This window comes from Hippichthys cyanospilos, chromosome 9, assembly GCF_059441005.1.
Source record: "Hippichthys cyanospilos isolate Australia breed blue-spotted pipefish chromosome 9, RoL_Hcya_1.0, whole genome shotgun sequence".
NCBI classification, from domain to species: Eukaryota; Metazoa; Chordata; class Actinopteri; order Syngnathiformes; family Syngnathidae; genus Hippichthys; species Hippichthys cyanospilos.
In genome coordinates, this window is record NC_142377.1 from 21001438 (window position 1) to 21025006 (window position 23569).

Sequence of the window (23569 nt, forward strand, 5' to 3'; positions counted from 1 at the left end):
GTACTCTACCAGTCTATGGAAACAATCAAATTGGAATGCTGTCGAGCACATGAGGAGGTCAAGATTTTTAAACTATTAACAATTAAATCCACATCTGTCGACTGAAGTCCATATTCTGTTCCAGAATTCCACGAGTTAAATATTAATCTATCATTGAGTTTTTTGTTTTGTCTTGTTTTGTTGAAATAACGGGGTCAAAAACAATAAGAAATTCTGAATTACAGGGCTTTCCACATTTGTCATGGCCACCATCAAATAGAAACACGTAAACATTGAGATTGGGTAAAAGTGCACGATTTAGTACTTTTGTGTCCTCCAAAAACAGGGATAAATTCAGTGCTTCACTCATATGTGGTGATGTTAAATCTAGAGTGAGACATCCGGCAAGTGAGTGAACCAAACCTATTCATTTGGGGATTTGGATAACATGAATAACATAGATCAGAACATACGGTAGTATAATATTCAAATCTTTGAGAACCTTGATTTAAAACATACACAAAACGATTTCTTGCACTTAATAGTAGCTTTGTGCTTCAATCTTTTAAAATGCTACAATAATAACACAATGTATCTAATTCAAAAAATGGTTAACGGATTGATGAATGAATGAATCCCTCCATTTTAAAAAAAATTCTTGGCAGCACTAGCATGATGATACTGTTTTGCACACCGGTTCAATACATACGCATGTGCTTTATACATGCACTTTAATGAATATTTTCATTTGTAATTAAAGTTGAGTGTTTTATTCACGAGACCGACAGATGGCGCTCGTTTGCCGCGTAAAATACATGCCAGTTTGTGGCGAGAGTCAGTAGGGGTCTCTGTGTCTCCATCGAGAGGAAACACAAAAGAAAGGCATGGATATTCTTTCAAGTGGAAGTACGAGGGGGGGCATTTTAAGATTTGATTGGAGCTGACCTAATTCCGAACAGGACATCCTACAATATCCACAATTTCTCCTTTCTCCCTCCTCCTCTCTCCTTTCTTTTTTTTTTTCTCTCTCAACACAAAAGGAGTAAAGTGAAGAATGGGGAAGAGAGATTAATACCAAAGTATGAGATGAGCAATTCATATTCCAATTCAAAGAGCATGTTATCTATTTTTCCATGCACACGCGCGCACTCTAGCTAGCTGACATCCCCCCCCCTTCAAATCAGGATTCTGGCGAACTTTCCAGGAACAACAATGAAGTGGCATTTAAGTGCAGGTGGACTGTTTGCAAGGTGCATATTCCCATCACCTTCCCAAATAAGTGTGTTAAATGTGTAAATGTGTGTATGGCATGAAACGCAGGAGGAAGTGGGGGGAAAAAGGCTTAAAATGAAAGCTGAAGCTACCCCCCCCATACACACATTTGAATTACAGACTAAGACCCGCTTGACATTTTTTTCCTGTCCCCTTTCCTTCCTTAGGATTGTTACCACTTCTGGGTGTCTTATAGGGAGCGGCTTGTTAAATATGCCAAAGCAAATTGTATTTTCGCACAAGTAAGCTTCTTGGAAATATTCCATCAGGCAACCCCATAACCCCCCTCCCCACCCCCTCCTAAATGTAGTTATGAATTTTAAAGTAGACTTGTATTACTGCCGGAGAGAGGTGAATGTGATCGGAATACTGAGCACAAAGCACCAGATTGGAATTCCTTGTTCTTGGTGCGGCTTTAAGGCGGTGTGCGTGTGCGTGCGTGTGCGTGTGCGTGCGCGCGCGTGTGTGTGTGGAGGGGCTGCCAACATGGAAGGTGGAGGAAGAAAAAGGGCGGAGGTTAAAATTGGCTGCCAGGAGAATTGACAAGAACACGATTTTGTTGTTTTTACTTCCGAAAAGTAGGCAAAGTTTTAGGGTTATTCGTGTTTAAGTATAGTGAGCGATGTGCTAGCGGTGCATCGGCCCAGGACATTCACCTGAGCTGGGGCATCCAATCCCCCCCCCCCATTGAGGAAAAATGGCCAGCATTTTTTTTTTTTTCTGGTGGGGGCAGTCAATACAACAGGAATAACAGCAAATGGCCCTTTGTGGACAAAAAAATATTTCATGAGGCACCTGCTTTGTAGATGGCGGCTCGAACCAGAGATTAATTTTCAAAATCTTCATGTACTGTATTATTTTTTTTAAAGCTGTAATGATATAATATACTCGAATTGAATGAAATGAGATATTTTTGCTTCAATTGAATGTACATTGAGCTGCTCCTGCTGGAACGCACATGGTGAAAAGGTCTCAGCTCTTCAGTAAGCTGCAATATCTATAATACTTTTTGCTCTGGGGGTTCCCTTTCCCCCCTTCTGTTCGCCATCCTGAACCCCACCATACAAACGCCTAGCTGCTCTTACTGCGGACGATTAAACGTTGCCGTCTCGGGTTGAGGCTAGCCGGGACAATCGGGTGCAGGCCCGGTCAGCAGACGCCTGGCTTCAGAGGGCGGGGGGGGGCCGGCGACTGGCGTCGGGGCCAGGGAAAACGGATTCCCGATATCTTTGCCATCGTAAGAGGTCCGTGAGCTGTGCTTTGCATGGCCCCCTCATCACAGACCTTCTTGCCACGGGTGACCCTGCCAGGGGCAAAAAGCGCCAAACATCTTAGCTCCTTGGATCACTGAGGTCCACAAATTCTTCCACCATAGGAAGGTTACGGCTCTTGGAAGGGGAGAACAATCATCTGTACTGTTTTGAATCAGTTTGAATGTAAACTTGTAGCTTTTACAAAAACAGCTATTCATAGCTTGTTCATAATTTGCTTATGTGCCATAATTAAGTGGCTAGTAACTACTCTAAACACGTCTTGGAAACTTGACCCTGCCAACATTCTCATTTTCACAAGGTTGATTTTTAGAGCATAGGTGTGGAACTCCAGTCCTCGAGGGCCGGCATCCTGCATGTTTTCCAGTTTTCTTTCCCCAACACACCTGATTCAAATGATTAGCTCATTAGCAGGCTCTGCAAGAGCTTTAAAATGATCCCAATCATTTGAATCAGGTGTTTTTGAGGGAAAGGGTTTGAAAACATGTAGGATACCGGCCCTCGAGGACTGGAGTTCGACACCTGTGTTTTAGAGCAACGATTGAATTGAATTCATTTGATTTATTGCCCAACCCTGCAGGTATCGTTATAGTACGCGTCTACACGTGTTGCTCCGCTGTTTGTGTTGAAAAATTTGCTTGATTTATCACAACACAACAATGATGGCACTCATTCGCTCGTCCATCATTTCTCATGATGTGTTAGCATTAAGCTAGCAGCCTTTAAGGCAACGTTCAGCGCTATGTTGCTGCTTAGATACACTGTGTATAATGATCTTAGTTTCAGTTTTAATTTGACAGTTAACGTCAACTCGGTGACAGCCAGGACTGTGAAGCGTAAATGACGGCACAATAGATTAAATATGCAGTACGTCATCTGTTCATTCTTACATCAACCAACATAAACCCGGCAGAAGGCATTCATCGGTCTTGAACTTGAATTTTCCTCTATGTATGACGTTTAATCACATGTAAATCTCCTTGATGCGTGCTTGTGATTTAAAAGAAACAGCGAAAACAACAAGAGAAGGAGGAGGCGTTTTAAAGGAGCAAAGCAAATCTCACAGCTCTCAGGCATACTTTCATACTTAACTTCGCATAACATCTTAGCCACACTGAGATATATTCACACTTTTCTTTACGTATCCTTCCCAAGCTATTCATGAGCATATGCTCCCGTGCGAATTCCCCCGTCAAGAAATACGCGCGGTCTTAATTGTTCACCTTCGTAATTAGACCGCAGTTCTGTTCTTTTTGGCTCAGGTGTATTTTGAAAAAGGCCTTCTTTTGTCTCTGCTCGCTGGGCTTTTGGCAGCTTCTGACAATTTCCATGGTAATAAGATAGATAGAAATAGAGAGAGGGGTGCAAAACAGGCGCATCTCAATGTGAATGGCTTATTAATAGAGCTGCTCTCAGGCAAACAGATGGCAGCTGCCAAACACAAACACAGAAAATCACACGTGCCATACAGCCTAATTCAATTAGACAGGAATAGACATTCCTCAGTGCCATTCATTTGATTAATCCACAAATAAAGTCAAAACGTGACACACAAAAAATAATATTAGAAATAGGCCTTCTGTTTCACAGAATGTTTCACAGTGACAAGCGAGGAGAGAAAGCCGGCGTGGGTGTAGGAGGAAAACAGGATTGCAGTCATTAGCGGCGAGCGCTTAACGAATGCAATTAGTGCGCTAATGAGTGATTGGATTGGTTTGAATTGATGCTGATGCTGCGATGAGTTTAGCACAGCGGCGGTTTTAGTGTTAGCATCAAGAAATCAAAACAATAGCGCGCTAGAAGATGGGTCCAAATCTCGTCCCGTCAGCTCGATTACAAACTGGAGCTGCGCTCTGTGTAATTGCTGTCAACGAAAGGAACCTTTTCACATTTCGCAATAAATTCATAGATTTCTGTTAGCGCACACACAAACGCTCTTTTGTGTATTTTGACTGATCTTTCGTTACCACAAAATAATCTGTTTTGTGGGTCCGGAAGCACCAAAAAAAAAAAAAAGAAGAGGACGCTGTTTAAAGACAGCGGACACCAGAAAAAAATGTTTCGAATCTGTTCTCAAATCTCAAAATCAACCAGTTTCTGACCAAAGAATGGAAACCAGTTTTTTTTCTGAAATGAATCATGTCAATTAGTAACTGAGGCTAATATGTTTGATCCTGTTGAACCTCAAACCTTAAAACAAAACAAATATGCAGATTTGTTTAAATATTTGAAGTACAGTCATACAAAAAAATAATGGTGAGAATTTTGATTCTCTTGAAACTATTTCTACTTATTTACAGTGGTGTGGTTCAAGGTCTGTGCATTAGCTAATGTGCAGTTACCCTGGCTAGTAATGCGCTCAACAAATTATTTTCTTCTGATTTCAAAGTAGTGATTCTTTGCATTTTACAGTGCTGATTTAACAGTAAAAAGGAAAAGCGGCCAGTCAGAGGCCATCTATTTATTCTATTTTTTATGCAGATTTGAAAGTTGTAAGCGCAATAAAATACAAAACATGCATGCGAGGTGCAGGAATTATTTGTATCCGCTTGAGCTTATCACCCTCACATTCCGCAGTGTCATATCTGTGACTTCGAATGTGTCGTTTCAAGATAAAGCGGGATAGGCACCAGCAGGCCTGCGACCCTCGTGAGGATTAGCGGCTCTAGAAATAGATGGACGGATTGATAAAAAATTTTAGCTCATAATGTTTAACATCCTTCTGTAGTTGTATGAGCTTGTTCTGCTTTACAGTAGACATATTGGCGGTTAATTTGATCAAAACGGGTAATGATTTTTTTTTTTGTTTAACACTTTCTGTGTACGCAGTTTTTCCTCTAGGCTTGTATTTACTGCTGCATAAGTCTGCAAAAACTGTTAAAGCAGAAATAAATATCACAACTAAATCCTGCGAGACAACAGAAAATCTGTGACCTAAAATTTGATCTGTACCATAGGACGGTAACAGTTCCCCAAATTTGATCAAGGCCAAAAACGTCCAATCACTCTCCAGCAAAATTGCCATAATGAAGGTTGCCCACCCTTGTAGCTCGGCATGCGGACCATGCCGCACAAAAGAATTGTCAGAAGCCTTTACAATGGGAACACTCCCTTATTGTGACTTTCGCACGGCACAGACGACTTGAGCGGAACTCTTCATCTGACTCAGCTCCACTTCAGACTAACAAGTGCTGAGAGAGAGAAAGGCTTGATTTTCATTTTGACGCAGACAGACAGAACAGCAAGTGCTTTTTATCCTACCCGAGATGCGGGCCGCGACCAGACTTGTGCTCTTAGTTCTCGAGCGCAATTAGCAATTGCATCTTGACCACATTTTCCGTTCCCACTGAAATCACTTTAAGACAATGCCGCCGCAGTAGACCACCAATGGTAATCATTTCATTTCATTTCTTTTCAAAGCCACAGACCGCTAAAGAAGTCATCGGGCTGCAACTGAGACAAAACTGCAAGTTGTCGTGGAGCACAATCAATCAATCAATCAATTAATTAATCAATATTTTTATATATATATATATATATATATATATATATATATATATATATATATATATATATATATATATATATATATATATATATATATATATATATATATATATATATATATATATATATATATATATTCAATCAACCAACCAAAGAATGAAAAATGGTCTTGTGACATTGCAAGCAGTGCCTCAAATAGCACAAAAGCATCAAATAGGACAATATTGAAATTTGTCATGTAGCACGTGAGGGAGATTACATCAAATGAGGAGATGCGAAACCACAAATGTACTTTGAGTCTTGCATGTGACATCCTGTGCTGTGGTACATTTTGTCGCCCACTTTATGTAAGACGCGGAGGCATAAAACGACTCGTATGAAAACATTAATCAGGTATCATATTTTTGAATTTTGTGACCTGATTATAACGCAATAGCAGATTTATCCACGAATAGTGTGCTTTGTCTTTTGTGGATAAAAATTTGCAACCCGTTTCTTTTTTTTTTTCTTTTGGTCAAAGCCATCATCATTTCCGTTGCAGTGGCAACTGGAACACCCTTGCCTATTGCAGTCCTTCAAGGCGACGCCCACGTGAATATCAACGACCTTTTCGCGAGTAAAAAGACAATTGATTTGAAGTTACGAAAACATTATTAGTGCAGGATGTCATATCGTTGCTAGTTGACCTCTTTGATATAACAAACGTAGGTATAAATGACCCAAATGGAAAATGGAACAATACTGTACATGCGGATGTTTCTGTGTGAGACCAGCCCCCCCCCCCCCCCCAAAAAAAAAATTCTGTTTGGCTGTCTCGCCCCAACGTGAAGCATTTTCCAAGCAAAGCCACTTCAAGCCACATCTGCTCTCTTTCTTTTTTTCGTTTGCCTACACTGGAAGTCTATCATAGCACTAAATATAACACCATCAAATACATTCAAAGATTAGACGAGCAGATAAACAAAAAGGTGTCAGGTGACATGCTCACTTTTCAACATTTTTATTATTATTGTCATCTTCATAATGCAGGTTGAGAAAATAAAAAGAGGCCTTGTGACACAAAAGAGATGCTGCATCAGCCACAGATATGTACAAAAAAATAAGAAAAAATATTGAAAAGGTCGCTGAGGGTGGACTTTGTGTTAGGGACCATAAAAAAAAACCTTAAAATACAAGGAAATAAACATAAAAATCGAAGCAAAAAAAAATAGAGGAAACGTGGATAAGAAATGGAATTGAAGAGGAAATCAAATGAACCAATACAAAAAAAATCCATAAAATAAAAAAAAAATAAAATGAAACAAAACAAAATACAACAAAAAGTTAAACCATTAAGGAAAAATTAATACCGACATTCACAAAACAAAACTTATAGTACAAATATATGGTTGGACATAAAAGTAAACTAAAATAAAACTAATTACATAAATATGAAAAAGTGCAATAAAATAAAAAAACAACAAAATAAAATAAAAAATAATGAACAAACCCAAAAGGGGAAAACCAAAAAAAAACAAGGCAAAACAAAACTAAATAAAGAAAAACAAATGATATTGGCTGATGGGCATTTGGCAAAAAAAATGTTGATAGCCATTTCAAATATTAACCATTACTTAACTTTACAAATAATATTATCACAATTTGATTTTTTGTCTTTGTTTTTATTTAATTTTTTTACACAACTTAAAATTGCCAGGGTATTAAAAAAAATCTGAAAATGCAATTTATGTCCATCACACAGATGATTAAAAAATATAAACACAAACAGACCCCTATCAAAAATTTAAAAAAAATAATAAAAAAGTAAAATCAAAATTACGGAAATTCTAAAACTGACTTCATGAAGGGGACAAAATAAAATGTTTTCCCAACATCGTTGACTTGAGGCAATGCATTATTGAGTTATAATTATTATCATTTTTTAAAATGTATTTCGATGTAATGAAATGTGAGTTGAATTCAGGTTAAAAAAATAAAATTAACACGCACACTCACACGCGCTCTCAGTGACTTACACATATTTTTTTTTAAGATGAAGAACCCTATGTGAAATTTCTTATTTGATCCCATAAAAGTTGTATTTACAATCACACTGTGTGACAGCTCATCGGACCTCTACGGGTCTTTAATATTTAAAAATAACGATAAAAAAGAAAACAAAAGAGACATGATCTTTTTTGTAACAATTTTCAGACCCTTAAAGGGGACATATTATGCATTTTCCCCACCTTTTAAAACTCAGGTATTTCATATTCTTTATTTACAGATTTTTACAGCGTATTTCTTGCCGTGCTAAGAGGCTAAACGTTGATGCTAATTTGCCGTTGTTGGAGAAACTTGATGTGGGGATGGTTATTATGCAGATTATTTCCTGTTACATCACAGTGGGGCAGACATGCTTCAGGGGCTCATTCAGGCACATTTTCAAAAAGAGGCAGATCATTTATATTCGCTCGGGCATCAAATTTCCCACTTGATGAGTGGCTAGGCACTCCGGATTCCCTACTGCTTGTATCCAAGTCAAACATGGCCACAATATGTCCCCTTTAAGCAAAAACAAACACAGAGGTGGGAGTAAATATTTTCTGAGCGCGTAGGTGAGGGGAAAAGCAAGGCAGAAATAAATAAACCGAGTAACAGCAACGACGACAACAACAAGAACAAAGTTTCTCTAATTAAAGCTGGATGGGGTCCCTGAGGGACAAAAAGGACGAGCGCTCCAGAGCCCGTCCATGCCCGCCACGCAGTGACCAGAAAGGAAAGAGAGTGCTCTCACTGGAATTCGCCCCCACCCCACCCCACCCCACCCGGTCCTTTCGCAAATGTCCCATCATGAGAAGAAACGATGGCGTGGAGCGGCGCGTTGGTATATTTAAGTACACATATGTACAGGTATGTAAGGAAGGAGGGAAGGGAAAGAGGACACGGTCGGCGGGGCCGCATCTGACGTCCCGCCGGAGGCTCAGGTGAGGTAGAGGGGCTTGTCCCTGCCTATCATGCTGCCGCTGCGAAAGACATCAAAGCAAAATGTTAAGACTACAAAAACAAAAAGAAAGAGGACAAGTCTCAAGAACGCCTTTGGTTTCCAAATGATTTTTCCTCTTCGTGATACATTTTTTGGACCGGTACGATTTATACTCTGGAATGAAGAAAATGGTACTTGTGGGTTTCCGCTAATCGCTCCCTATCTCCTCAGACTAGCTAGTGGCAAATACGTATTCATGTACATACACATAGGTGGGATAAAAACTACAATATTAAGTGTCGTAACAAGAGGCCGGGGCGGTTTTGACCGCCAGCCGAACCGAGAAACGCTGAACTCCGCCAAAAGGCTTGCACACACCTGCAGTGGTTGCCGCACTCCCGATTGCAATATTCCCCGTCCCATTCATGGCCCGGAGCGACCCCCGGACCGGGACCCCCGGACCCTCCGGGGGACTGCGGCCCCCCGATGCTCTTCTGATACTCGGACTGAAGGTGAGGAAAGCCCTGAAGAAGGAGAAACTTGCTGAATATAGTACATATACAATACAATATACATACTTAACAAAAACAAAAGAATTTGACTCTGCCAAATATCAAACGGGCCCCGGGTTTCGCGACAGGTGAACGCTACCTGCTGGCCAGGAGGCGGGGAGTGAAGGGAAGCCTGCAGGCCCATCTGGTGAGAGATGATTGGCTGGGACTGGACCTGCTGCATGCGGATTGGCTGGTTGAGCAGCGAGCTCTGGTGCAGGGACAGCTGCTGGTGGGGGTGGAGCGGCGGGCTGATCTGGAAGGAGGAGGGCGGAGAGGCACTAATGCTGGGCAGCATCTGCGATTGGCTGAGCGTCTGCGAGAGGGCGTGGCGGGGGGCGTGGCCGGCGTAGCTCTGCAGGTCGGCGAGGGGGAAGGCGCCCGGTCCCAGGTAGGGGGACGAAGGCTGGGGAGGGGGCGGCACGCTGTACAGGGAGGGGTTGGCGGGCAGCATATGAGGAGAAGCTTGACTTGTTTGGGCACTTTTCGCCTCCGCCGGATCGTTGTACGTCTGGCGGGGACGACAACGACATTTGAAATTTCTGCCTTTCCTTCGTAAATTCAATTCTGCCCGCGGGAACCGGATGCTCCGCTTGCATGCATTGTTGCTAAATGGGACATTCGCAAATAAGAATAATCATAATAAGTACTACTACTAATAATTTATGGTACACAGTTTAAAATTTGAGTGAGTCTGTCCTTTTGGTGTGTACCCATTGGTTACTTCCTTCACCTCCTTACCCAGCGAGCAATTTCTTCACGTAAATCCTATTTCAAAAGCAAAATAAGACAAATATTTCTCAAGACTTAATTCTAAACATTACGTTACCTTTCTCTCTGCACAATAATCCCGCTGAGCAAAATTGTGTACAGTATGCATTTTGATTGATGAAACCATGACTCAGAAAGGCAGCACAGAGAAAGACATCCCCAGTAATGGTGGCTGTGTTCTGTCTGTGAAATGAACCAATATAGTTTGATGGCTGAAATAAATAGAATTCTTCACACTGGTTGATGGCCAACTAAAGTGATTATACTCCCATTGACTTCCAAGTGATCATCAAGCAATCATTTATGCGGCAACACTGCAGCAAACATATAAGACATCTGATGGAATGTCTCTCTGGATATTATAACAGCGGACGAATAATACATTTCTGAATTTCTTAGTTGCTTTTTTTATGTTTGTTTTTTTTGCCTTTCCGTCATTCGTTGGACCTCTGACTTAAACATCCTAAAATCCTAATACAGTGTCGTCCTTACAAAGTGCAGATGAAACGATTCCATGTCTGATGCTCGCATTTTCTTCCTACGCCGTCTTTAAGGGCATTCCGCAACACTGGCCTCTTACAAACAAGCCCGTGCAAGTCCAAGTCCGGAGATGAGTGCATTGTCTCGACTTGACTCGCTCCATGCTAGCCAAAACTGTCCCTAACAGCAAAGTTTCAACGGTGTGAAATATGCCAGCGTGAGGCGTCGTGCCAGCATAAGGCGACTAAGCGCCACCAACAGCGCGCTCCATTGTTCCAACAAACAATCACATCTCTCTGCCAGCACTATTGCTGCTGGCCCCTTTTTTCCCTCTCTATATATACACTAAACATACAACACCCACATTCACTCAAGAGATGTAACATTAGGACTCTAATCCTGTTATTTTGGAATAAATTCATGGAGCTTGTTTTCGAATCATAATATATTGTATTTCATTTCATAAAGTTTTGCTTAAGTAGTTTAATGGCTTCTATTAATTACTATGTGACTGAAAAGTAAAAACCTTTTTTAAATTGCTTGGAATTTATCCATGTCCATGTTGTAATATTTTTCTCATTTTTTGCATATGTTCCATGATGTATGGAAATTGAATTTATGTTCCTGTTTTCTTTTCCTGATTGATTTTTTTTCTTTAACATTTGAAAGCCTACAAAAGTGGTTATGATAAGTGACCCAACGGCTGTGCGTTCTCATTATTTCGAGAACATTTCACCCCCACTCACTGCCGTCACTGTAAATAAGATGATTATTTATTTATTATTTATATCTATGAAAGAAAAATGTTTAGAAAAATATGTTGTAGAATGCAATTTAAAAAGTTTCAGCTCCCGCGCAGACTTCGGCAATGAGAGCGCCACTGCACCCCCTAGTGCTGCGAATGTGCAATTACACTTCACACGGAAAAAATGGTGCAGTCGCACTTTTATTGTCAAAAGTCTGTGCGAGATTTACAAATTTTTTAAATTGCAGCCAACTACATATTTTTTTTCTGAATCAAATGAATGAATATGCATTTCGAGAATAATTTCTAATTTATCAAATGTGAATTGGTTACTTAGTGTTACAAAACCGTTTGTCAAAAATTTAATAGTACTAATTTAACAGGCAATAAGAGTCAATAAAGAGCATCAATAATGATACTTTTTTCGAAATTATTTGCTTTTTATTTGTTTCCCTTTACATTTATTTCCAAACATAAAACACCATTTTATTCGAAAGGCAAAAAAAAAAATGGATTTGATCATAAGACAATTACGGGATGTGCTATAATTAAAAACACGCCGAGCAGGCTATCTACCCGGAGAGGAAGAAAGGCACAGCTCTGTGTCAATTCTTACGTTTTCCTTCAAAGCTTTCTTGCGTGTGCGCGTTTGACATACAAGCACTCTTTCTCATTAAGTGTCAAGCTGGGTGGAGTGATGTACACCTCCTACTCCCTTCCCTCCGAGTAATCAATGCAAAAGGATGAAGGGATGGATAGATGGATGGCGAGGTGATAGCGGGGCCAAATGGAAAATGAAATAGTGACTTAAGAAATACGGCCAGAGAAATTTGGACTTAAAGCAGCATCGGTCACTCGATCAATTTGCGATTTATAAGGGAAAAACATCTGAGGCTCGGAGTCATTTTAAAACCCCCGACGGTGAAAAGATGTTTTTTTTTTTTCTCTGGATTCCCAGAGTCGTTAGCGCCATTTGTTGGCGAAACAAAAAAAAAAAAAGGCAACAGGTGCGCGGCGAGGATGCGCGGCCCCAATTACCTCCACATCCACTTAAAGTCAAAATTTTCATTTCAATCTCCCCGCGATCCCATTGGCTGACAAAGTTTTTATTTTCGCCCGACGATCTCGTCAATGCATGGCGTCAATCAAGGCGTAATTGAGCTGAGACAAGCGGCTTTGAGTCGAAAGCGCGCCCGCTGTCAAGGGGCTGATGAATGAACTATTCATGCCTCAATCAAGGTGCTTGTTTCAGGGAGAGGAAACCAGGCCGGTGCGGATGGGCGGGGCTTAGTTTGGAAATGCCGCTCGCTGTCGGTTTTGAAAAGAAAACAATACGGGAGGAATGAGGAGATATGAATGTCTTTCGAAAGGGAAGGTTTGAAGATGTTAGGTGAGGAAGTCACACGTGGAAACGCGGAAAAAAAAACAAACACGTTCATTATGGTGCACGGCGTGTGGTATTTTCGGAATCATAAGAATGAAAATCCTTTTCTCAAATGTGCAAAAATAAACAATGCAAATTTGTGTAGGCCTATTTATGTTTTTTTTTTTTAGACAATTTGTATTGGTATATATTCTTATCTGACAGGTACACAAATACGGTCTGAAAAAAAGTGGCATCGAACATCCCTAATTTATTTGTATCATTTGTTTATATTTTTATATGCTTTCACATCATGTCCTTTCATATTTCATACACAGATAAAAACAAAAACTCGAATAAATCTCAAATAAAAATGGAATGAAATAATAGTTTTATATAGTTTATTTTCCATTATTTAAACGAGTTTATTTACAATTAAAGACATACAAAATCCCTTTGAAATGAGAACATTTATTGCATTACATGTAATAAATATTCCCTATTTTCATTGTTTTACATGAATATTTACAAAACGACTGATTAGATGACTAATTGAGAGGGATGTTTGTATTTATTGACGTTTGTGATTTAAACTGGTTTGATTATTCACATCGTTTTTGCGTGATTTGTTTGGAGGACTCAAATGAAGTACGGCTAGCAGATGTGGACAAACACCATAATGTCCCGTCGCACTCAAATACAAAGGCCTCAGTGCAGCGAAAGCTTCCTTTTCCTTCTAATTTATCATCCTTTATATCACCACTGACCCATGTATATCAAAGACATGACCTACACACACACACACGCACGCACACGGTTACCTTGGAAACCAGACTGGCTCTGTAAGCAGCCAAGGCTTTCAGGTACTCCTTTTTAGCTGCTTCTGTTTTCCTCTTGTAGTTCTGCAGGAAGAAACAACAACAACAATGACAGCTGATTACAAAGTGAGCACATATCAGGAGGTCAATTAGGATGTTATGTTTTCAACACAATGCGCCATTTAGTTGAATGAGTCCGTTATCCAGTTAATAAACAAACTAGCGTAAACCAACTTGCCAATTAACGCAGGATGACCAGACATCCCATTTTAATGGTGACTGTTCTGAACCTTGTATTGTTGTAACTTGAGTTCGGCAGTTGACTCGAGGTGCATTTAATGACCACTCACACAGCAGGACACCTCACTTATTTATGGTTATATTATAATATTATTAAATACAATGGAAAAGGCAATTTATTACAGAATTTATTATTAGAATTCATTACATACGAGCAAAACTATTTGAATATGGTACTGCCACATTCTATTCTAATCTATTTGATTTTATTATACCCTATTCTATGCAAGGCTTGAATCGTGTGCTTGTTCACTCTCCATCTTGTTCTATCTTCTCATACTGTATGTGCTTTCTCGTGAAAATGAGTCCTGATGCATGACTCCACAGTAAGCTACTTTTTAGCGGGGTTTTTTTTTGGTCTTGTTCCCCTCTCAAAGCTTGACATTTTACATACATGGGTTGGTGCCTCTGTTTTAGTTGCCGAAATAAGTTTTGTGGGTTGCTGTCCTTTGTTGCAGCAGCACTTCCTCCCCGTCTGTCGCCGCAAACCCAAACGACTTCCAAACCACTGATGATACAACTGTCTTTTAGAAACAGTTTGCTTTCTTTAGCCGTAGCCCTGTTGCCAAACTCTCTTGCCAAAAGTTGAAGGGACTTGATAAATGAACTAACTGACTTGCTAACTCCCACTCGGCGACGGATTGGTAATGAATTGACTTACCAATAAACTGCTTTACTAGCTACATTATTTTAACAACTGACTGACTCACTAATGCAGTTCATTGTTTACTGAGTATTACATAATGTTGGTAATGGCATTCAATGAAAAGACCTTTTGAGCAGTTTTGCACCCCAAATATATTGTTGTCAATGCGATTCCATGAAGTGAAGTCGTCACGGATAAGAAGTGATCCTCTGCTGCATGTTGCGGGCGGGAAGGGGGGGGGGGTCATTTTCTTTGCGATAGGTGGTCTCAAATAACCATTAAGCATTCATGCGATACGACTGCACATGTCGTGTAGGCTGTCAGTTACTACTAACACAGAGACAAACACGCAGCGACACACTCAAGCAAACAAGGTGGATACAATCTCCTGCCCAAACAGCTGAGGTTTACCCTTTCTCTCCATTCTGTTTACGATACAACTCCTTACCTTCCTTGACATAGGCGGGGGATGTAATATTTTTTCTTGAAACCTGACATCTACTAGCAATGAATTAAAATAATGGCAATATATTTACAATTTGCATACTCATGTTCCTACATTAAAGGTATTATTCATTTTGTATTTGTTTATTTATTCGTTTTAGAACACGCAAATAAACATTTTCCTTTTCACATTTTCACTTTTAACACTTTACACTCTAATTTGGCGAAATAGCACGAAGCAATAGTTACACTATGCCTTTATCGGTGACCATTTTCAAGCTACTACCTTTTGAAAATTTTGATATCAAAATGCAATGTTTTTTTTAAAAAAAAAACCTTCTGTAGTGCTTGACACTACACTTAAAAAAAAAATTACAGTTGGCTTATTTTTGAGACATAAAATAACAAAAAAAAAAGGATTTAACAAACCAAAACAAAACAAAAACATAATCAGAAATAATATTTGGATTTAGCTATCTGTATTCATGAATTGTACATTGTGGCGATGCGGCAAATGACAAGAGGAGAAAATGAAGGCAAGTGTTGCCTCTAATACCTTTGACACAAAACTGACTGTTTACACAGAGAGCAAAAAGGCTCCTCTCCTAAATTAAACATGAAAAATATTTTTTGTATTATATGGATTGGATTTTTTGTACTTCATCAACTAAAATGACTAATTAAGTGAAATTGTTGTATTTACCATTCCATCAGCTTTGAGCCCGCAACACATCAAATGGCTGTGAGCCGGTATACTAACATAACATTAGCGTACCAGGCACGACATCTCTTATGTTGTGCTATTGCTAACTTCAGTGCTAATGTTCCTGCTATAAGATGCTGCGCAAAAATGACCGTCAAATTTTTGTAAAGGCTGTGTGTCCATTTGTGTTTTCCCAAAATGACAAAATGTAAATGATGCTTCACATCTGCAGCAGCTGCTAAAAAGGAACGTCTCAATTGACTCCCGGCAGCTTTCGTTCCAAATGAATTTCAACAGCGCTAATGATTTGCGCAGCGATACCGACTTTTTAAATAAATTACCCCCGCCCAATGATGGCTAATTACCACAAAAAGAGTGGATTCATTAGCCAACGTCGGGAGGCTGCAGGTCAGCAAGAATTACAGCTGCAAGAGGTGAGCATACGCCGCTGTCACCACCCCGACACAGAGGTGCGCCGCTCCAATTAGCCCCTTAATTGTATCTTAATGAAATGCGCTTGTTTGATAAGCACTTAATTACAGGATACAATAACGCTGCCCCCTGCTGACAGCCGGCTGAATGATGAGCCCAGGGCAGGAAGAAGAAATGACCTCAACCGACTACTTAAGCTGTGACAAACGAGCCCTCGCACCCGCTTTTACTCGGTGAATCATCAAAGTACCCGGTTCGAATTAAGTGGTATTGGCAACCGACCAACCGATCCATCGATCAATCGATTCATCAATCAATCTGCCTGCCTGCCAGTCTGTATGCCCAGTCATTTAAATCCTGTCCTTGAGAACTTATTGATGCATCTTGTTATGATAGAAATGTCAGCCTGAATTTCATGTCAATCACTGACACTGAGATTGGGTGCTATGTTTTTTTTTCTAAATATTCCAGGGGGTGCTAGTTAACTCTTTCAGTACCAAGCGTTTTCTGAAAAGGAACCCCTAGAGTGCCAGCCGATTTTGACTTTTGTCTTTCAAGGACGACAGAATATTGTATTTATGACTGCACTATGTACATTGCACGTCCCATATGAAAGATTAGCTTCCATTCTTAACCTAAAAAAAATAAGTAAGATTCCATCTTATTTTGTTTTTTAGTAATCACTGTTTGAAAATGGGTCATTTGAGTGACACCAAGCTATTTTGGACAAAAGGAGAAAACCTTTCCTGCACAACAGTGACCTTGACATAAATATATATTTTTTAGTAGCATCCGAAACAACAGTCTTTCCCTTCAATAAAACATGAATAAAAACAGTGAAAATTTGTTTTTGATGACAAAATAACAGGTTACAACAGTGCTTGATCGGCATAATAAGGGGAGCACTGACCATGAGTGTCATCTATCCATTCATTTAAAAAAAAAAAACAGGTGATAAGAATTCTTGTCACTGGAACACAACCTGAGTATTTTACATAATGAAAATTCTCATTCATGACACTGAAAGAGTTCATGTCTTTTGCAGGGCTGGGTAGCCTTAAAATATATAGAAATGTTCTTCGATACACTCGTTTGAAAAACGTTTTTGGGCATGTTGAGGCCCCCAAAGTGGTGATGATGTTGAGAAAACAGGAGAAACTATTTCCAGAAAACAGATCCAATAGAGAGATGTTTAATATCTCTGTTATATCTATCCTTAACCTTTGCAATACTTCAATAGCAGTATTCTTTCTTATGCTTCCAAAATAATAAAAACATTTCTTAATCTTAACCTAAAACAAAACAAAGTGCTTTCGTGTTTCTGGGGCAGCTTTAATATGACGTCACCTTGAGGACAAAAACAGCTCAAATAAAGCATTGCTCGAGCACTGCAAAGCCTCTGGGAATTAAAAAGAAGAAAATATGCTGTTTTAATAACAATAAAAAGGCAACTATAAACATAAACATGCTTAAAACAAAATTCAAGGGCAACACTGCCAGCCACACAATAGCAAATAAAAAAAGGCCACAACAAAGAAACTCCTGTTATGGTTGAACGATAATAACAACGCACTGTAGCTAATTGGAAAGTGCTGTTAAAACAAGCAAATGACAGCGTCCTTGAACGCAGAAAACTGGCACATTAGGCTGTTGATATAAATATTTATCATTCCATTGATTCACTGTGTTCTTATTTATCACAGTAAACACTTTATCCATTTATATAAAGGAAAAAAATCATTAGGATTACTATCTATCTATCTATCTATCTATCTATCTATCTATCTATCTATCTATCTATCTATCTATCTATCTATCTATCTATCTATCTATCTATCTATCTATCTATCTATCTATCCATCCATCCATCCATCCATCCATCCATCCATCCATCCATCCATCCATCCATCCATCCATCCACCCACCCATAGAATAGACATTATGGTTAATGCCATAATCGTTTGTCATGTTCTTAATTTGCACAGCTCATCTTTTATGCTCCTGTGAGATGAATTAATTCAGATGATTCTACCCATTAGTCAGCTCTGGATAGAGAGCAATCAGCAGAGTGATGGCCAGAGAGTTTTCTCGCCATAACAACGACATTAGCTCGACGATGAGGTGACATGTTAGATTAAAGTGACAAATGAGCAAACAAAAAATTGCCGCAAAAGGGCAGCTTTGCCCTGTTTCTCTGTCTCTCTCTCTTTGTAGGTAAATGCGTGTAGTTTGTGAAGCATTCGGCATGCGTTGGGTTAAGTGCGGCGGCAAACAATAACATTTCAGCAGCAGATGTCCTTGAGGCCAAACCAAGGACAGGGATGCAATTGCTAATCTCGTATTCCCCCGGCGTGATCAAATCACCCGGCAACACATATAAATAAAAGGACAGGAAATGAGGAATTCACATTCAGGGGTGTCAGATGCCCAAATGAAGATTCATGGGGAGCAGAAGCGGCCGAGGCGGCAAAAATTAACTGCGAATAAAAGGGACGGACAGCCACCAAAGTTTGGCACCTCCAATGTGTTTGGTGGAAGACAAGCACACATTCGACTTGAGGCCTTTTGTCAGCCCGGTGAGAGCTTTATCTCAAAATACAAATAACAAATCTGTTTCATCGAGTAAACCGTCAGATACGTTTTTGACAAGATTTCACCTCATTGAGCATGAATGGGGCCCTGTTAAAGCTGCTTTGTCATTTTCGTTATTATTTCTTGTTTTGGGGCATGTCTTTTTAATGTCACCAAACACCAAAAAAGGACCAACACTATGATGGTCATTTCCAAATAAAATGTTAACGTTAAACATTTTCTCTAGCTTCTTTTTGGGTTTACTCATGAGCCACATTTATCTCGTTCCACAAGCATGCAAAACATTATTAAAATACGTTTTTGAAGGACCCTGCTGATGGCTAAAATAGAAGACTTCACACTTTTTGTAGGTCTTTCAATAATCAACATGCCCGCCAAATTTAATGTCGCTAAAAGATACTACACGTTTTGGGGGTTAAATTTTGGGTATTTTGGGTAGGGTGGGGGGGCTTTCCTCGAGGTCCCCATTTGGTGCTGCTGCATCCTTCCAAAACAACGTACCTGTTTCTGCTCCTCTCCGAGGCCGTCCCACATGGAAGCGACGATCTTGGACACGTCCCCGAACGTGGCGTTGGGATTCTGCCCTTTGATGGCCGCCTGGGTGTCCCTGAAGAAGAGCGCGTACGCTGAAACGGGCTTGGTGGGCTCGTTGGGGTCCTTCTTCTTCTTTTTCTTCTGCGGTTTGGGCTTGGGCTTCATCATCTCAGAAGATGGACGTTTTTCGCCTGTCATCTGGATAAAAGCAGAAAAACAGGGCGAATGAAAGCGCAGTTTAAAAAAAAAAAAATCTGCTCATCCACTACGCTCTGAAGAGCTACGAAGAGAAGCACTGGCCTGTTGCTATCACAGCATGACGCAAGAGCCGCTTCCATTAAATCTTTTTCAACAAGTTATGTATTAAAAAAAAAAAAATGGACATTTCTGGGCAAGAGGAATTTTAAATCACCTGCTGGATCTACTCCAGCTTTGATGGTGGTCTCACAAGCGGAGTAGAGAGTGCAAATGGAATTACTTACCGATAGAGAGAGCGGGAGAGATGCTAATCATTTTTATTCGCGCACGCGGAGAAGGGGAAATTTTCCAGGATGGCCTGCTCTTCTAATATCTAATAGTGTTAAGAGCGCCAAAGCGCTCATTTGCATCCCACCATGTATGTGAAGCTCAGTGTTTCTTCTGATGAAAACAAAGCATATCCACTCACCCTTGTTGGCCAATAGGCAATTTACGATGACAGTTTTACAATTTAGCATTCAAATGAATGCAAAAACGGCATCCTTCGAAATATCCATTTCCATATGCAAAATACATTTCAAGTATTATCAGGATTTGCATCATCCATCAATCCAGTTTTCTTAGCTGGAGACCAGCAAGACTTTCCCTAAGCAAGAGAAGCTGGCTTTAATTTCAACTGGCTTACAATCACTCACAAGATCCATCCATCCATCCATCTGTCCATCTGTCCATCCGTCCATCCTCTTTTTCTACTTGTCCTCGGTATTCTTGTGGCTGAGCTGCAGAACATTGACTTTTGATGAAAGAAATGGCCGTCGCCCGTGACTAGTCGCCCTTGAGTGCTTACCAGTGAAGAGCTGGTCATATATAAACAAACAACCATACACACTTCACATGTACGGGAAATTCTGCCTTCAAATAAGAAGCATTTGTTTCGAGTTCCAGGAGACAAACACCAATCTCCTGGTGATGAGTCTCATGCTTAGATTTGCCCATTTCTAAAAAAAAAAAAAAAATCCTCTGGCAAAGTATTAATTCGTCAGATGTTAAGCGCCTTGAAATGCCCTCCCAGAAAAACGACTCGAACGAAAAGTCCCTACAACAACTTGAGGTTCGCCACCGCGAACCGAGTCGGTACCTTTGAGTGAGGATCTGTCTCCTCCTCCTGATTGGAGCTGGAGGGGGAGGGCGTAGCCGATTTGCTTCCCGGAGGCGAGGGGGAACCGTGCGGGAGCGCGCCCCGGCCTAGCTGAGGGTTCAGCTGGGACAGCGCGCTCATGGGGTTGGCCAGTATCGGGGGCGAGCGGTTAATCAGGGGATGGTTACGGGCGGGGTCGTAACGAACGGCGTCCGGATGGTGCTGCTGGTGGTGGTGGTGGTGATGGTGTTGTTGCTGTTGGTGGTGGAGGTGGTGGTGGTGATGCAAAGCCATCTCGTGCATCTGGGGTGAGAGAAGAAGACCAGCTTTACTACAGTATCATCTTCTCTGCAGCCCAAGAATATGCAAATGCCAATCAGCCAAATATGCAAATAGATGAGGAGATGGCCTTTATCAATTTGAGAGAGGCTAGATAATGAATATGATCAAATAATATGAGCGTATAGAGGAAAGAAACCCTCTTATTATACTGTAAGTGTTTCGCTGAACAGAGGCCGTGGGGGGATGTGGGCTTTTTTTTTTTTTTTTTCATTGACCTTCGTATAAGGAGAAAGCAGAATGAAATCTTCATTAAAAATTTCACCGCCAGCTCAGTTACAAAGTATCTTTGACAGTCATAGTCGTTAGTCGGTGGTGAACGTGCGAATGTTGTAATTAATACAATTTTTGAAGATTTGAAAAGTGCAAATGCAGATAGTTAAGCCATCTGTGGCTCTACATAGAATATACTTGACTGTATAACTTTTATTTTGGGCACAAAAACAAGGCGCGACTGCCAAGGAAGAAGATTGCGACCAAAAGTGATAACTGCTCGGTGTGAAAACAGTATGTTGACACTGATTGATTACCCCGTTCTCTGACTGCACTCTGGGCACTTTGCTTTCCACGCAAAAAGTACATGGACGTGAAGTAGTTCAGTACTACTGTATATTTCTACTGTATATATAGTATGGGTTATGGAAGGCTGAGTACTGATATGAAGTATTGTATTCGGCTGATATCAGGCCTTAATTGAAGATATCTGTGCTCGCTATGGCAGCCGATACAAGGATCGCCCACTCTCTAGGAGCAGTTTTATGGTCACAAAGTAGAAAGTACAAAATTGATGAGTAGAAAATCGCCATTCATTTCATGAAATCTTAAGGAAATTGCTTAAAAAAAGTAGTATAAAACATCTGGAGTAGTTGTGGAGTATGGTGGCTGGTGGCAGGGCCTCGCTTAAGAAAGGGCAAGTGTATTTTCGATTGCGTGTTAAATCAGTGGCATTGCAAACTAGTTTTAATACTTTGTAGTATTAAAATACTTCAAATAGTCACTTAATTTGTTAAGCCAGTACAAACTCTATACTTATACACTAACAGGACGCTTCAAAATACGGACTCGAGACCGAAAACTCACTTAGGTCACAATTGCCATTACTCATTGTTGAATCAAAGCACTTCTTTTTCCCCCAACATCCTGGTACGCCGATTGAACGTAAGCATAATGGAGGATTTTCTTCAGTCTCCTCATACTCTTAGCGCTTTTATGAGATACTGAACAATTAGCACATCCAAAGCATTTCTTGAAGATGCTTCGAGACAGAATGCAAGAAGGAAGCCTTTAATGCAGCCATAAATGGGGAAACATTTGGCAATTTACTCCATCAGAAAGTGATGAGATAGCATTTGTTAGCGCTTTTTAGTTTTTTTTTTTTTTAAACATTTATGACTTAAATAATACATTACACATTAGTGCCGGGGAAAGATCAAATCAAAAGGGCCACGGCGTGTATGAGGTCTTGATAAACAAGAAGAGAGGTTTGGAGATGAAGCCTCTCTAATCAGAATAGGGCCCTAGTGGATTGCCTGAGTTAAAAAAAAAAAACAAAACACAACAAAGTGATGCCACGTGAGGCTCAAACACATCATTTTCTGTTTGCCGCCACGAACAAAGACATTCCATTTGCATTTCGAATAACTTCCAATCATAATTCAAAACACTTTTTTTTTTCCACCGCGGTGAAATAGCCTCGCGAAAATAAGTGAATAAAAGAGTAAAGGGGGGAGTAGGAAATAGAAACCCATTAATTTTCCATTTTTCACGGGCTTGCTCTTTATGGGTCCTCACAAGCCGAGAAGCGTTGAAAAACCAATTAATCAAACATGAATGGCCTACGATAGTCACTGCGCTTCTATTTCCATAGCAACAGCCTGCTGGCACACAGAAAAAAAATGGTCACCCTTTAATGGGAGCCACCATGTTGAATGTAAACAACAAGGAGATCATCTACTCATAATAAAACAAACCGGTGTTATCTCATATTGACGGTGGCATAATTGTTCTTTTCATTGCTTCATCAAGCGTGTTTGACGTCGGATTACGTTTGATTAACTTCATATTTCTACCGCACAGAAAGTAGAACAAACCAATTCACATTGTTGCTGCTGCCTTGTGAGCTGTACATTGGTTTCCCCTCCTCCTGCCATCATCATTCATACTGCTTTTCATAGCTCACAGCATTCACTGATTTTACATTCCAGTTGAGAGTTGTGCCCCACGACTAATGAAGAGTATAGTGAAACCAAAGAAAAACAAGACCGCTGTGTGCGTGTTGCCAGCCTACGAATCAAAGGCAGGTAACGCAAGAAAGGAGAATGGAGCAACTGCACACGGATGGACTTGCTCCTATTACTTCACAGTTTTGCCGTGAATGCTGTGCAGGTGCTCTGTTGTGGTAAAGCTAAGCAAAAGCCATAAAAACCACGCACACTGTGAAAGCAGCTATAGCTACATTTATTTCAAGTGCACATTTTAATTATTTAAACATCTACTTTCCACATCAGCAACTAATTTATTT

General features: G+C 40.3%; 1 protein-coding gene across 2 annotated transcripts in view; it reads right to left on the reverse strand.

Annotated features, from left to right (window-relative positions):
- Positions 1-7013: 7013 nt before the first annotated feature.
- tox2 (TOX high mobility group box family member 2) overlaps positions 7014-23569 on the reverse strand; it is a 94281-nt gene continuing 77725 nt past the window's right edge. Inside the window, exons 5-10 of one of the 2 annotated variants that reach the window (XM_088424597.1) lie at positions 20710-21012; positions 19341-19571; positions 13726-13806; positions 9646-10056; positions 9373-9518; positions 7014-9034 (exon numbers count right to left, since the gene is read on the reverse strand). In XM_088424597.1, coding sequence (XP_088280723.1) covers positions 8992-9034; positions 9373-9518; positions 9646-10056; positions 13726-13806; positions 19341-19571; positions 20710-21012 — 1215 coding nt within the window. In that variant the 3' untranslated portion in view covers positions 7014-8991. The remainder of the gene's footprint in view (positions 9035-9372; positions 9519-9645; positions 10057-13725; positions 13807-19340; positions 19572-20709; positions 21013-23569) is intronic. The other variant, XM_088424598.1, reaches the window with a different exon arrangement.